Source organism: Tyto alba, unplaced genomic scaffold, assembly GCF_018691265.1.
Source record: "Tyto alba isolate M040663 unplaced genomic scaffold, T.alba_DEE_v4.0 Super-Scaffold_13, whole genome shotgun sequence".
NCBI classification, from domain to species: domain Eukaryota; kingdom Metazoa; phylum Chordata; class Aves; order Strigiformes; family Tytonidae; genus Tyto; species Tyto alba.
Window position 1 is genome coordinate 2,164,077 of NW_024881275.1, and position 15,924 is coordinate 2,180,000.

General features: G+C 51.7%; 1 protein-coding gene across 2 annotated transcripts in view; it reads left to right on the forward strand.

The window, feature by feature from the left end:
- The window catches only part of FAM172A (family with sequence similarity 172 member A), a 272,106-nt gene extending 265,228 nt beyond the window's left edge, over nucleotides 1-6,878 (forward strand). For both annotated transcript variants that reach the window (XM_042787776.1, XM_042787777.1), the window contains one exon: nucleotides 4,713-6,878. In XM_042787776.1, coding sequence (XP_042643710.1) covers nucleotides 4,713-4,855 — 143 coding nt within the window. In that variant the 3' untranslated portion in view covers nucleotides 4,856-6,878. The remainder of the gene's footprint in view (nucleotides 1-4,712) is intronic.
- Nucleotides 6,879-15,924: the final 9,046 nt, after the last annotated feature.

Consider the following 15,924-nt stretch of genomic DNA (forward strand, 5'->3'; position numbering starts at 1 on the left):
CATCAATCTCTGGGTGAGAGGGAGGTACGGGGATGGGGGAGCTCCTGCCTTCCCCGCGTGCTGCGGTCCCCGGCCTCGCGGCTGCTTTTCCCGAGTGGGAGTGGGAAGGGGGTGGCCACCGGGATGGTCGCACGGCCACCCCTCTAGACACCGATCCCAGTTTCAAGCTCTGCTTTTCCCTTTCTCTATTTTTCCTACGCACTTAGGCCGCCCTTATTATTATTTCTCCATCCCTCCTTCTGTTGGCAGTATCTCCTATTGGATATATCACCTGCTAATTAACCTAAGTAACTAATAAGCGCTCTCATTGTTCTTTCAGATCACTAATAACCGTGTTTAAAAGACTTGAGCCCTAATACCAATCCCTCTAGGGCTTCATAGGTGTATTTTCAACCCTTTATCGTTACTTATTATTTCTCTTCTATTTATTATTTCTCTTCTCCTTGTTATTTCTCCTCTCAAATGCTGTGGCCGCTTCCCAAGAAGCGCACCGGCGCCCGCGTCCAGAGCAGTCTGAGATCCCTTCACGTGGTCTCACGGATGCAGGGTTATGCCAAAAACGTGACGAGCGGTGATGCTGTTCCAGACCCGGGGGGTAGCAGAGCGCGAGGAGCGGTTGGGAGGTGATTTGAGCCCGGGCGTTGAGTCTGGGGAGGTGCCCCGTGCCCAGTGGGTGCCGGTGGATGGTGCCGCTGGAGCCAGCACGGCCACGGCCACCGCATAGTTGGGAGCTGCTTCGCCACAAATCTCAAGTATCGTGAGGTCTTCCCAGGGCAGGGTAAAGCAACTCATCCACGGACGAGAGGTTGGGGTAGCTTCGGTGAGGGTCATGATCCTTTGTAAGTGATTCCCCAGGTTCCCACCGCCCCCGAGCTGCTGGGCTGGCCTGTGCAGAAACACACGACAATGGGTATATCTCTCACCTGATGATTTTTATGATTCAGTAAAGCAGCCAGTTTTGGTTTTCACCTGTCCTTGCCAGGTCTGAGCCTGTTCTGCTCTAAGGCTCCTGTTACCCTTCAAGCACTTGCTATTTTTTTTAATGTTGCTGTCTTTACTAATGTTCAAAGGTAAATTTTATTTTTTTTTATTTTAGTTTCAATGAATCCTCCTTTTCTCAGATTAGCATTGTTTTTCTTCCCACCCCCACCCCAGTCCTCTGGTGTCTACCTGATTGTGCATGAATTCTCAGAAATAATTGCCAGTAGTTCAGCAAGTTCATTAACTGATTCCCCGAAGACCCTCAGATGCGTGTCATCCAGACCTGATGATTTGTATATTAAATTTTTGCAAGTATTCCCTTACCTGATTTTTTTTTTTTTTTGTATCAACAACTATATTGGCAAGTCTTCATTATTTCTAATTGTCAATATCTCTTTGTGGTGGTGGGTAAATTGATTCCAAAACTTGTTCACCGTTTTACAGTCATTACTCATCTCACCTCACACATTATTGGATCCACCTTCTATTTGGAGCTCCTATCCAGTGATGTTCTGTACAAGTCAAAACGTACATCCAGTTCTCCCTGCTTCTTTCAGTGCTAGCAACTGGGAGGTGGCTCTACTTTTACGGTGTTTCTCTCATTTCTCTTTGTGGGGCTGGGAGCAGGGGGGCTGATATTTTTTTTCTCCTGCGACTGTAGCCTTAGCATATTTTAGGATGTTCTAGCTGTCTCCCACACTTAACAGTTTTTATATGTCTTTTCATTCCCACAAGCTCCTAAGATTTCTCAAAGAATTAATGTCTGAAACCACTATATATTGTGCGACAACCCATCACTTAATACAGTATATTGAATCATGCACTCTATCATCACAGCTGTTGAAATTAGTGACTGCTAAGGGTATATATACCTTAGAGGACCTTGGCTTTAGTACAACGGCTTGTTATTATCCAACTCTCACAAATTATTCTTTCTATCAAAAAATAGATGGCTGCTCATGCATTTAATTTAGATTTGTCTACTACTAAATACACAGTTGAGATTGCAGTTGTCAGTGGTATTTTTCCTCCGGCGAAAACCTTATGGCCAGATCTGTCATCACCTTAGGATGTAACTCCTCTTGCTTCTGTCTAATTTTCCAAGCCTCTGGTATATAAATCATAAATGCACAGTCTGTGCAGTGTTAAATTTTTAGGGCTCTCCCTTTAGTAGTAGTTGAATGTGAATACATAAGGACAAAATTTGACCTTTAAATGACTATAAAGGGCCAAGGCAGATACTTGGCAAGCTTTTCTTATTGCAATATTAATCAAGCAAAGAATCATCATAATCCTGGAAACTAAATAGCCATTGTAGTGATTTTATCACCAGGGAAATTGTTCATCTGTCAGTAAGATTGTTACTAGGAAAGGGAAAATAGGGAGTGTTAAAATTGCTTTAGACCACTGAATCACTGAGTCCCTCTAGACTCAAAGCTTGAATTGTTTTTTGAGAGGGGTGGGTTGAGAGGGGTTGCTACAGGAAAGCTGTAGGTTAATCAGTTTCAGCAACACCAGTGAATGTAAGCCTGATCTCTCTTGAGGACGTGAGGAGAGTACATGGGAGAAGGTGGGACGGAGAAAGGGACAGGGAGGCTTCAGAAACTTAATTGTTTTGTCATTTTTTGTTTCTGGATGGCCCTCTCAGAGAGAAGGAAGAGGTTGTTGATAGAAAGAAAAAGAAAGAAGGTGGGGGGAAAACCAGCATAATGTTCACTGCCTGTGTTTTCATCTAATTTAATCCAGTGGATATTAATGAGGATGAATACGGTGGAGACAGAAGGAGACGGGCTCAGGCAGGCAGGACTGACAGAGATGTGTTTGTGTGGGAAGCGTCCGTGTAGGGCCCAGAAAGCCCCTTGGGAAGGTGTTTTGACCCGTGGGGCTCAACGTGGTGTTACCATGAGCTGTGACACAGGTGTGTGAGGAGACCTAGCCGTGCAGGATTGTCCTTGGGGTGTGCTGGGACAGCCGGTCCCTCCATAAAACCGCCTTCGGCAGATGACATCTTTGCTGGTGTCCTTGCACGGTGGCAGTGGGCGATCATAGCGTACCCAACCGTGCCATAACCTGAGGGGCAGGGCTGCTAGTCTGCGGGTTGTGCTGGAAGGGGAGCTTTATGCTTCTGCTGGGGTGGGACACCTCCGAGTGCAGGATGCCCCCGGGGTGGGGAGCAAGCGTTGGCGAGGACGGCTACACAGCGGTTCTTGTAGGGGTTGGGGGTAGATGGTCTGCGTTGAGAGCCACCTGCAAGATGTGACGGGACTGCCACCCAGCAAAGAGGGTTTGCACCAAGGATGGGTGAATTTGGAGGTGGGAAGCGTTTGTACGAAAGGTGCCTCTGGGACATTTGTGTAAGATGTCATGAATCGTCTCCACACAACAAATGCGGAGAGTGGGGGGGGGGGGGGGGGGGGAGAGGAGAGTCTGTGCGCGCACGTGACGTGGATCCTCTTTGTACAAAAGCGTCTCTTTGTGTGGGAAGTGGTGTCTTTTCTGTAGAGGGCTTTTTTGGAGGAGCTTGTCTGATGGCTGCCTGTGAGGGAGCGGGGGAGGGCGGCGTGATGGGTAAGCGCCTCCACCAAAGACTTTTAGGAGGGGGACGGCGTGCGTGGAGCCACCAAGGACGCACCGAGGATGGGTACATGGGGGTGAGGGTCCCAACGGGGGTGTGAAGGTGGGCGTGCAGGCCACACCATGCCAGAGCATCCCTCCAGGGCGGCTGCCCTACATCCCCCGGGGACCATCGGCCACCCCGCGCAGCATCCCTCTCTGCCGGGCAGGCCACGGCCACCGTGTCCTTCATTGTTGTCACCCCCAAGATTGTGATACTGTCACAAAACTGTTGCTAGGCAACAAATGTAGTTACCGGGTCTCAGCGAATAGCTGAAGGGGAAAGTGAAGTGTTGCACCATTGTAGAGTAACCATAGCAATGACCTACTATTACAGACTAAAGAATTATCATTAACAATGTTAAAGTATCAAACAGAGGGCCCAGGATCCTGAGACTTCCAGGCAGCATCTCCGCATAATTGGGTTACCCAGGAAGAGGTCCCAACTCTTTCACAGCCCTTGGCTCCCTATCTTCATCACCTTGGTTTTGTTTTGGGGGTTGTTGTGGGTTTTTTTGTTTAAGTAAAGCGAATGCGCTGTGCGTTGGAGACCCTTGTAAAACAATAGGAGCGCCCACCAGAGGAAAAAGATAGAGGTGGATTGGTGTGCAGAGGGAAGAGATAAGCAGGAAAGGTCCACTGTACTGCCTCAATATCATGTATGGGTTTGTTGGGAAAAGGTAGAGGAAGGACAGTGTCCTTCGTGATGGATCGGTTGTTATTCAGGTCAGGTGTTCTGTTTAGGTTAAAAACGCATATGCCAGGCTAAAATCAATGTAAAATGGAAAAGAAATAATCCAAAGCACGCCAGCCCTGAAAAGTAGACACTTGTTTTCGCCAGGCGGGTGAGGCGTGTTAACAGAGCTTTACCTAGCAGGGTGCTTTGGGGTGTCCCTTTCCCGGGCGCGGGGCACAGTCGGGATCTCTGGTCTGGGTGGCCGTGGGTGTGCATGAGTGTGTGTGTCTGCCCGTGCGTGTGCCCAGCAGCCCCCCAGGCTCATCAGTGGGGCAACCCTGGACCCGCCCCCCAGGCTCCCCCAGGACCAGCCACCAGCAGTGAGATGGCTTCCCCAGCAAAATGACCCCCCCAGTCAAACTGTCACCTTTGTATTTTGCAGGTACAGAGCGCCACGAACTAACTTCCTGGAAGAGTTTTCCATCTATTTTCAAGTTCTTCAGTGAGGCGGTAGAGGCAAAGAACAGTTCAGTGAAACCAACCCCAACGCGGCGCTCCAACAGGATAAAATATGAAGAATTGTAAAAGGAAAGGAGGGGAGGGGAAAAAAAAAAAAAAAAAAAAAAACAACAAAAACACACACACACAAAACACACCACCACCAACCACCTCTTCACTGCTTGTTTTCTGCAAGGAGTCTCCCAGCCCCTCATTAGATTGTTTTCTTCCTAGAGCACAGGGTCGTGATGTATACATCTAAATAGCGTTTTGCATTATTTCTAGATGAGTGCAACTGTCAAAGCAATATGGGTTCACTGGTTGTGCTTCCTGTGGGCTGTAACTTGGATTTCGTGCTGCCCATCAGCGCGCAGATTAAGGCTGACAGTGGTACTGCACAGTGCAGCATGGTGCAGCTCTAATTGCCCTGACATAGCCCTGCACCAAGCTGATGCCAGAATTTAACAGCTTCGTTGTGGTCCTATCGCCTGCAGGATTTTTTGCTGCTTCCTTCTATTTTGAGACAGAACAAAATAGAAATTACTCTTTCTCAAAAGACAGCTCTAACTCAGAAGTGCTAACCAGCCCGTGATTTTACACCCAATAAGCCTTCTCTTTCTCTGGGACCAAGTGGGATCAACTGTTGACTCTTTCATTTTCTGCTGGTAGGAGGGTCCAAGAAGTTTGGTCCAGATTTGTAGGAAAGCCCCTTTGTTGTAGAGATTTTCTCCTCCTGCCAGATCAATGGCATTATCTGTAGATCTTCTCTTCCTTTTGAAAGCGCCACTTAAAAAAATGCCTATTCATTAGCTGGCTGGATCACACTGTGAAATATGACAGAGGGAAAAAAAAAAAAAAAAAAGAGACACATTGCACATTTTCCTGTTTATTTTTAAACGCAAAGATGCTTCCGTTTTCATATGCGGGGTTTGTAATGATTTTGACATCCTGTGGTTATTCCTTTTCCCTAAGATCACGGGTTCGCCCCCGCTTTCCCAGGCTCTGGGGATGGCGGGGGGGCGGCCTGTGGGGCTGCCCTGCGTGGGGACCCCACTCCACACTTGGGGTGTGGGAAAGAAGGGGAGGGGGAGGGGGGGAAGAGGGATGTGGCTGCAGCCACTGTCATCAGTGTCAGCAGCTTTTCTCCTCTAAAACATCTGATAAACGACAAGACCTGCCTGATAGCGCGCGTGCTAATTAAGCTCCTTAATGTCGATGATGCTGAATTAAAGTGATCTTTTTCTTCAATGGCTGTGCCCGCCTCACCTCTGGTGATGAGGCGATGCCCAAACACCAGGGTTTGGGACCCCCATCCCAAACCCCTATCCCCCCCTCCATATAGTTTCCTATCCCACAACTGGAGGGTCTGGGAATGGGTGTGTGTGTGTGTTGTTAAAACGAGATGATGTCCAGACCGGGGGTCCAGAGCAAAGACAGCAGTGGCCATGGTGGGGTTGCAAGGGGAAGCCCTGCTGGATTTGGGCTGAAATCCTCCACTTGGGGGGCTCTCCCCATCCCTCTGTGCTCATACAGGCATCAGAGTTTCCTGTATGTCCCTCCCCCGCATGCCCCCTGTCCCCTCCCCACCCCAAATCCAGCCATCTCTCTGCATTTTAACCTCTCTCCTTTCCAAATATCCCCACCCCCTCCCCAATCCTCCCCGGGCAGGGCGGGGGGGAAGGGTCAGGTCGTGCCTACTCGGAGGGCAGCGCAAAATCTGCTCCTGGTGGTTTTTCTTCCTGGAGGGGAGCCTGTTGCTGCCCCCCCCCGCCTCCCCCCATCACCACCGAGGTCACCGCCTTTTCTTCCCCGTCGAAGGATGCTTCGGCCGGCCTGACCCGACCCCCCCACCCCAGCCTGTGCCCACCCCAGCCCCCCCGCACGCCGTGTGTGTTTTGGAGGGGTGGAGGTGGAGGGAGAGGAGGGCGTTTACATCGCGTGTTTTGGGTGTCTGTGCGTCTTCCCACGGCCGGGAAGGGAGAGATTTGCTCCCCCTCGCCCACTCCGAGGTGGCAAAAATAAGGTCTCCGGGGTGCCAAATGTCGCGGGAACGGATCTATTTTTGTAAGTGTCGGAGAAAAAAATAAATGCACAAAAATTTTTACTGTAATGATTTGTCCTTTTTATTCTATTTTATTTTCTAAAATTGTTTAGGGCTTTATTTTTACCGTGCCCCTAGCCCGGCTCGCGTTAACGCTTCTGTAGGGGCTGGAAAGCACAGGGGTGGTTGCTACGCTTGCACTGATCAAAAAAAAAAAAATAAAGATGCTCTTTTTCTCTCCTCCGTGAGCGCTTTGTGTCCCCCGCGGGAGCCGCGGTCCCTGGTGGGTAGCGTGGGGCTGCGTGGGAGGCAGCTCCCCCACGCCCCCGCCTGGGAAAACGCGAGGGGGGTGTTGGGGGGGGGGGGGGGGGGGGGACACACAGGCGTGTTTGCAAACAGGACCCCGACCGGTTTTGGAGGAGGGGGGAAGGTGTGAGCTGCCCCCCGGGACCCTGTGTGTGTGTGTCCCCCTAATCTCCAGCCCACGCCACCACGCAGGGATCCTCGTGGGATGAGGGGGAGTGTGGTGTGTGGATGGGACGAGGCTCCTCCGTGCTGGCTGCGTGTCCAGCCCCACGGCCCGTGGGCTTCCCCCCCACACACTCATCCCCTCCCGCGGGAAGCAGCGCAAGGGCAGCCGCCCCGTGGTCCTTCTGTCCCCTTTCGCTAAGTCTAAACTAAATAATATAAAAATACACCCTGGGAGTGGGGTTTGACCGGTTCCCCGCAGAGAAGGACCTTGGAGGAGGGGGGGACGGAACGGGGACGGGCAGTGGGGGAGGCGGAATCTCCGCCCACGCCCGCGGAGGCTGCGCGGGCTGCAGGAAGGGGGGGACCGCAGCAAATGTCACCCTGGGGGGAGCTGGAAGAGAGTGGGGGGCACGAGAACAACACGGGGTGTACCGCCACGTCCGTGTCCCGTGGAAAGGGGACAACGTTAGCCCTGCAGCACACTTCGGAGGGATAAACACTGACTTAGCTGATTCCTTCGGATCGATTTTTTTTTTTTTTTTTTATTTCAAGTTGCACACCGCTGGTCCCTTACGCCGTGATGTCTTTAGCAGGTCTGACATCAGCCTCCTCGAGATTTCATCACGGGGGAAACTCCCTGACATCTAACGTCATGCAACAGCCTGTACCCTGGGCAACTTTGGGGCTGGGCATACAAAAGTGACATGAAAAAAAAAAAAAAACAAAACCAAAACAAAACAAAAAAAAAAAAAAAACACCACCACACACACCCCAAACAAAACAAAACAAAACAAAAAAAATGAAGAGTAAAACTAATCCTAGAATAGCATCTATAGGAGAATCCCCCAGTTCCTCATGACCCAAAGGCTCACGGCCCGCCTGCCCAAAAGCTTCACATGCCGTTGTGTATGGCCGAAATGACATGGTTGGAGCAATGGGCCAACGAGAGTAGTGTATGCTCGCCAAGAAGAGCGACCAGGTAAAAATATTCCTCGAGAAAAACAGCCAGAGGACCCCCAAACACAGAAGGAAGGAGGAGCGGGGGGGGGGGGGGGGGGGGGGGGGGGGGGTATGAGGCAAAAAAAGCCAAGAAATCCCTCATCTGTGTTGTGCACACATGGCGATGCACTGGTTACAGTCGTCGCGGTGTGCTTCTCCCGGTCTCAGTCAAAAGATGCTGCTGCTTTTCATGGGAATGCGCATTTTTCCTCTGTCCCCGAGAAACATCACTAATTGTTTTGCTTTGTTTTGTTTTGTTTCCCCTCTAGGAATTTCATTCAGAAGTACAAATGAGAAGTGTCACATCTAAAACTGCGTGGAGCCACATATTGCACCGTTCTCGAGTCAGCCAAAAAAAAAAAAAAAAAAACCAAACTGCCAAGAATGTGTACATCCATCGTACACCCGGGTAGAGCTACATCTTACGGAGTGGAGGGATGCGTGTGTGTGTGCCTGTGTGTGCCTTCGTGGATAGCTGGGTCTCGCAGGGATGTGTGTGTGCGTGCATGTGTGTGTGTGTGTACCCGCATTATGTTAGCGTACTCCACGAAGTGTGAAAAATGTACTTCTCGAGAAACTTGGAAGGAGATGTCATTTATCATTGTACCATCATAATACCACAAATTTTCACTTTTCTGTTCCATTTTGGATCGCATGTGTTTGTGAGTATTTCACTAGATCAGTGACAGCTCTTTATTTGCATAATTATATGCTCTGGTCTGAAGAGAAAACTAACCCCCAAATTTCATGGGTCACCAAACTGCGACAATCAATGTTTTATCACGTATGCTAAGCAAAACCTAAGGAGCTATATGAAGTTTCTTGGGGAGTTTTTGCTCCTCAGAAAATTAAAGATTTTGTGCCTCTTGAATGGATGCAAAATCTTTCCAAGCTCTTTGTAACTGAATTCCGTTTGAAGGCAAAACTAGAGATTAGCTCGTAGATCTGGATTTCAGACCCACTAGCATTATTACTTCAAAGTGGATTCAAACAAGCAGCTTTACTGCATCTCTAAATTTCGCCATCCTGAGTACTGTCATTTAAATGGTGGCAAAAAAAAAAAAAAAAAAAACCACAAACAAAAAGTAGCCAAATGTGAAAAATGCAGACAATCACCTCCTCTCTCATCAAGCCCGCATTGACCAGTGAGTTTAATTTCACACGTTCAGAACAGTTTTATTCGTTCTGTTGGGTGCTTCCTCCCTATCCCCGCCCCGCCACCCCCCGTATAAAGATATAGATATTGGGCATAAATAAGAAGAAAACCATTTCCCGATCTGCAGAATTTGTTCTGGTCCATCAGTTGCACAATAACTCCAGTTATGACATGCACACTCCAAGTTTCCCCCTCTATTAAAACGCCTTGTTATGAGGAGGAAGGGACCTGGTGATGGGAACTGGCTGGCGGTGAAGATCCCCCTCCTTCTCCTCCACCCACACCCGGACTGCTGGAAACGTTTAGGTCTTGCTTTGAGTCGATTTAAAATAAAATTTAAAAAAAAAAAAAAAATAAAAATAATTTTTAAAAAAGGGTATTCACGCAGGCTTCGGGAGGACCTCTCAGACGTGTAGGTGAGCTGTAAGTCCCGGGGGACATGCCACCCAGGTTTAATTTCTCCCACAAACCGACAGATTTCTCTGGTCTCCGAGTCGTGACCTTGCTGGGGGAAGTCCCCACGCCTTGCAACCTTGCGCTTGCGTCCCTCCAAGCTCTTGGGAAGGAGAAACTTTTTAGAAGGGGCTTATTTCCAGTGGCATAGACCGCAATGATTTCCTGACCCCGTGGCGCGGAGACCAGCGCCTTGGAAGGACAGCACAGCCCCACGGCACTGCGTGGGTTGAGAGTCAAGAGTGGAGAAGCGTTTCTGCTATCCTATCGGAGTGGGTTTTGTTTGGGTTTTGGGTTGGGTTTGTTTTATTGTGGTTTGGGGTTTTTTTGTTGTTGTTGGGTTTTTTGTTTTGTTTTTTTGTTGTTGGTGGGGGGGTTTTTTTGGGTTGTTTGTTTTTTTTTTTTTTTATTAACATCAACCCGAGAAGCCTTTTCCCGGGGAAAGTGGGTTTCCAGCGCAGACTGGCACCCGCGAAGTTTGCGGGAGTATTACGTGGGGAAGTTTTGACTCCTGAGTGATTTCCAAACGCCTGCTCCAGACAGACGCCCGCCTCGCACCGCCTCCTCGCCTTGCAGGAAGCAGGTGAAACACGAGTGGGAAATAAAAATAGCGCTGGGAGACAAGAGTTTCTTCACCACCCCCATCTGGCTGCCGGCGAGGGGTCCCGGGGACCCCGGGGATGAGGGACCGGGGCATCCCTTACCCTGCGGGGGATTGAAATGAGCCGCTAAATACCCTTCTCCCCCGCCCCTCCCCCGCTCTCCGCACCCCTCAACCGGGGTCAAGTAAATATGAATATTTCCGGGGGACGGTACTGCAGGCTGGTTTATCCCGGCGGAGACAATAGCATCGGTTATTTCCCATTAAATGCGGCGCAGGAGAGAGCTGACCCCTCTAAGGAAAGGCCTGGGTCGTCTCCTTTTGTCGTTTCTATTTCTCTTTACTCACACCCTACCTAATCCCCTAATGCCTGGTAGAGGACTGTCTCCGGACTTCTGCGCTCAAACTCCTTCTTTAAAGCTGCTATCTCTGACACAATTAGATAAATAACCTTCCCTCCCGGGACCGTTTTACGCCTTTTCTTTCTAAGCTTGACTCGACAAACGATGAGATAATGTTTTGTTTTCTGTAGCAAAGCCCTTGATGCGAAGAGTCCTCCGTGCCCACCCCCCACCCCCCGCAACACGCAGGTACAAAAATAACGTCCTCCCTAATATTGTGCCCGGTCCTGCTTGCCCGCGTTTTGTGGAGAAAGCCTCTAACTTGTCAATATTGATCTGGCGGCTCTCGGCAAACCCGGCGCTGCCAGTCAGCCGAGAGCTTTGGCCAGTTTCCCCTGCTGCTCCGTCTCCTTCCCGCACGCCCAACTTCCACCGAGTTTGCTGATGGTTTTGTTTTTTATTTTTTTTTTTTTTTTCCGCTAATTCACTTCAGATCCAGTCTTTCCTTCGTTCTGGCGTCGGGGGCTGTCTGGGAGAGCTCTCCCCCACCCTCACACACCTCTTTATGTGCACTTTAGATTTCTTTTTTTATGATGATGATGATGATGATGATTGTTTGGATTATAAAAGGTTTCTTTTGTACTGTCCGCCAACTTAACGTGCATCCTCTCTTTGCCGGGGGGGGGGCGGGGGGAGGGTTGGGGGCCACAACCACGAGCGATGAGCCACCGCGAGTGAAGGGGGGTGGCCCGTTGCCCGTCACGCTGCCTCCCGTGGGGGTCCCCACGGCACCAACTAAGCGGATCAAAGCCGCGACCGTTCCCGAAAATCGGCGGCGCGCTCGGGGCAAGGACCACCGGGCAGGATGCCGGCCTTCCCAAGGGTTCTAAGAGACCCCCCTCTCCCTCCTTACCCCCTCCTCTTTCTTTCTTCCCCCCGCCACCCCCCTCCCCCCCCCCAAAAAAAAAAAAAAAAACAAAAAAACAAAAAAAAAAAAAACGGGGGGCGGCGGGGCCCGGCGGGCGGCGGTGGGACCCAGCGGCGCTCGGGGCGGGCCCAGCACCATGGACAGCGCCGCCGCCGCCGGGAATCGGGGGGTCCCCGCGCCCCCTCCCGCCCTGTACCGTGTGTGTGTGTCCCCAAACCCACCCACCCACCCACCCACACACACACCCCCCACACAGGGTGACGGTGTGTACCCCAACCCCCCGGGAACCGCTCAACCCCGACCAGCAGCTCCCAGGAGCGTGGGGACCGGCTTGCGTCTTGACGGGGAGATCCACAGCACCCCTCCCTCCCCCGCCCCGGAGACCCCCGTGGGAAAGGAGGGGATAGGGCTTGGGGGGGAGGGGGGAGGGGGTACACGGCGGTGCTCGGTCACTTGGGCGGTCGCGACACACCTAGAGCTGTCAGGGAGAAGGTTTTTCTCCCGCCCGCTGCTCGCGGGCAGGGGGAGAAAACAAAACAAAAAAAAAAAAAAACAGGGAAAAGTTAATTCCTCGGTGCGCTCCTCCCGGTGCAGCTCGCCCCACGGGTGACTGGGAGGAGAGGGGGCTTGGGGGTGTCAGAGCTGTCCCGGGGCTGGGTGAGCATGCCTCGGACCCGAAGGGGCTCAGACCCTGTGCACAAGCCCCCACACCCCACCCCCGCCCATATTTCGGGGAGACACTGAACGCTGCTTCTCCGGGTACCCTCCCTGGAGGGGGTCGGCGTAGGGCCCCCGTGGGTCGGGGTATCCCCACCCAGGCCACCTTCCGACCCAGGGCAGCCTGGAGGGGCCGGGGGCCGGGAATCCGTTTGCACTGTCCCCCCCGCCCCACAGTCCCGCAGCCGCGGTTGGACGGGTGCCGCCAGGCTGGTCGTGTCTTCCCCCCGCCCCCCTTGTTTTTTGGGGGGGTTCCCGGTGGTGGTAACCCCCGGCCTGCCTCAAGCTACCACCGACTCAAACCTCCGCGGAGGGGTGCGGGCCGCCCCGGGGGGGCGGGACAGGCGGCGGAGGCAGAGGGGGTACCTGTGGTACGACCCCCGCTACGGGAGGCTCCGGGGCGTTTTGAGGGCACAAACCCCCTCCCCGGATCCCCACAGAGCGGGGGGCTTCTCCTGATGACTTCGGCACGGAGGGAGACGCCTGCATCAAAGCCTTCGCCACACGCACACAAAACTGAAGGCTTAAATATTTTGCAGCGCTGAATATTCACCTAGAATGGTTTATTTTTCTTTTCAATTTATTTTCCTTCCTTTCCCTCCCCCCACTTTTCTTTCTCTCTTTATTTCTTCCTTTTTAAAATACTTTGTTTTTAAGGGTGGTTGGAAACACAGCTGGCTTCCACTCTGCGCCTTTACTATGGTCAGGGAAAAAGGACCCCCAGATCTCCAGCGAGCGCTGGGCTCTCCGAGTGCTTTGCAAGAAAACGCAGACGCTGGAATTTCGTTAGGATCCGCCCCGACTTTTTGGATTTTGACCCCAACTGCCCAGATTTAGTTGCGTTTTCTGGTGGTTTGAGGGGCTTGGGGTTTTGGAGGGGTTGGATTTTTTTTTTTTTTTTTTGGTAATATCTCTATTACTCTGTCTCCCTTCCCAGGACCGGGTCCGTCTCTGGCTGCTATCCCGAAGCCGCTGAAGCCGGCGGCACTGGCCGCCCTCCCCGCGTCCCCCTGCGCTGCCCACCCGCCGTGCGTGGCCGTGACCATGGCCCCGCTCCCACGCGGAGCCCCGCTCGGTTGGCCGCGTTCTGCGGGAAGGAAAGGGTCGTTCAAATGCGTTTTCCCTGTCCGGGCTCCCCTTCGCCTGGGGAACCCGGAAAGTTTCCCATAAGAGTGGAGTAATTGTATTTTATTCCCCATTTGGGAGTCTTTTTTCCCGTCTCTATTTGGAAAGGAATAAAAAAAAAAAAATATTTCCCAGCCCGAGGAGGCGTCCCGAGACCTCCTCTGCGCTTTCCTCTCCCTCTTTTCCTGTAACCCTTCAAAGTCGTTTGAAATGACTTTTCCTGTCTTTCGGCCATTTGTCAATGTCATATCCACGCTGCCCGCTCCAAGGGAAGGAAAGTCCCGGCGCGTTCCCGGTTCCGCGTTGATGTGGTTGGGGGGGGGGGGGGGGGGCCCTCCTCCCCATCCCGCTGCCCACTGACCCACCCTCTATCCTTTCCCCCTCGGTCCCACCAGTGCGGCTCCGGGGGACCAGCCCTGACTTAGGGATGGGTTTAAGTCCTGTCGCCAGGTCGCGACATGCGGCATCTCCCTGAGGGGAGCGGGGATGCTCCTCCGAGCACTCTTCTCCCCCACCCGGGAAGGAAAGTGGAACCAGGGGGGTGGGGGGTGGGTAGGAGAGGTGGGGGGCAAACCGCAGAGGGGGCTTCTGAAAACCCACTCCTCGCCGCAGTCTTCCTCAGCGGAGGGAGAATTAACTGACGCTGCTGTCAGGATTTTGCGCTGCGGAGGGAAGAGAGAAAAGGGGGGGAAAAAAGAAAAAAAAAAAAAAGCAAAAAAAAAAAAAAAAAAAAAAAAAAAAAAGCAAATCTCCTCTCTGGCGTGACATCCCCAATGAGGACGGGGGGGGGGGGGGCTGGCTTGGCCGCCGGGAAAGCGCCCAGCCTTCTCTTATTTCTTCCCTGAAACGAATACCTGGCCGAGCTTAGCTGGAGAGAAATTCAAAGCTTAGGGCAGGCGCAGCTCCGGCAGAAGGGCAATTGTCACGGCTTCCTTCCCAGCTACATGAAGTTTTGTTGTTGGTTTGTTTTTTATTATTATTATTTTATTTATTATTATTTCCCGGAAAGGTAGAGGGGATTTGTTAGCCTTTAAGTAACTGGAGTTAGAACAAAAGCCAAACTCCTTAGCATATAAGTTTTCATTATCAGCTTTCAACCTTCCAAAACTAGAGCCATTTGCTTAACTTAATCCGTAACATATGTTTGCAACAGTAGCAGATTTTTTTTTTTTTTTTTTTGGTGTGTGGTTTGGAGCTGATCAAGTTGTAAATTTTCCGCCTTAGGTTTTCAGCGCCTCCTAGTTACAGCCTAACACCTATTGAGAGAGAGAGAGACTCCACAAAGATCCCACGGCATCAAATCCGAATAATCCGATCCAAAAAATCCCTAATAAAGTTTACCAATCAGGCCACTCAAACTCCTTCGGATTCATCCCACTGAGAAAGGAGCTGCCACGTTTCTGAGAAAATGAGTTCAAATGAGCAATTCAGCATCATCCCCATCCCGCCTCGCCTGCGAGGCAGCGCCTGGTGATTCACTGTTTACTATTACTTTTCCTCGTCTCACAGGCCACTTTCCTCAAGGTATTGCAGGAACGATGCAAATGCTAGAAGCCTCGCAGTTCAGTTAATAACAGTAATAACAGCAGCGGCAGCGCTAGTGGTGGTCACACCGCAGATCGAGGGTCTAAAGCCTGATCCCCTCTTTGTTAGTTTTATCGGCCGCAGCAACTTTTTAAATACCTGTCCTGTAGTAGGTAATTTCTTCTGTAGGAAAATGACGTTTAAATACGGGGATTGTAATGGAGCCCTAATAGTGATTTTGGAAAACACACGCACACACCGCTATTTAGCGTTATCAATCTTTACCTCGGGTATTGACATTTGCCTTGAAGGGAGGGGGGGTGTGTAGAAAATAATCATAAAAAATAGACGGAATGCCTGGCAGCCCTGTAAAGATCAAAGGCCCGTATTTGATTTTACGGCACTTGCACTCTGGATGCGTCATAATTGTCTTGATGGGTTAATGACAGAGTGACACGGGGGCTAGCTCCGGAGGACGTGTTGATATTCCTGCCGAAACGAGACCCGCGGAGCCCCTCCCGCGGCACCGACGGCAAACCGGCCTCCGCCCGCGGATCCGCGCCCTTCGGCGGGAGCCGCTGAGGCCCGAGGTAATTCACGAAGTGCTTTAAGACACGCGTGGGCGTGAGAGACCTGGCCGCCCCCTCCCACCCGGCCAAACCACCCACCCGGCACCGCGGTCACCCCCACCCCACACACCCCTTCCTTCCAACCCCTTTCTCCTCCCCATCCCGCCGCCCCTGTTGCGCCCCGCGGGTTGGTTTGGTTTTTTGTTTTTTTTTTTTGTTGTTTTTTTTTTT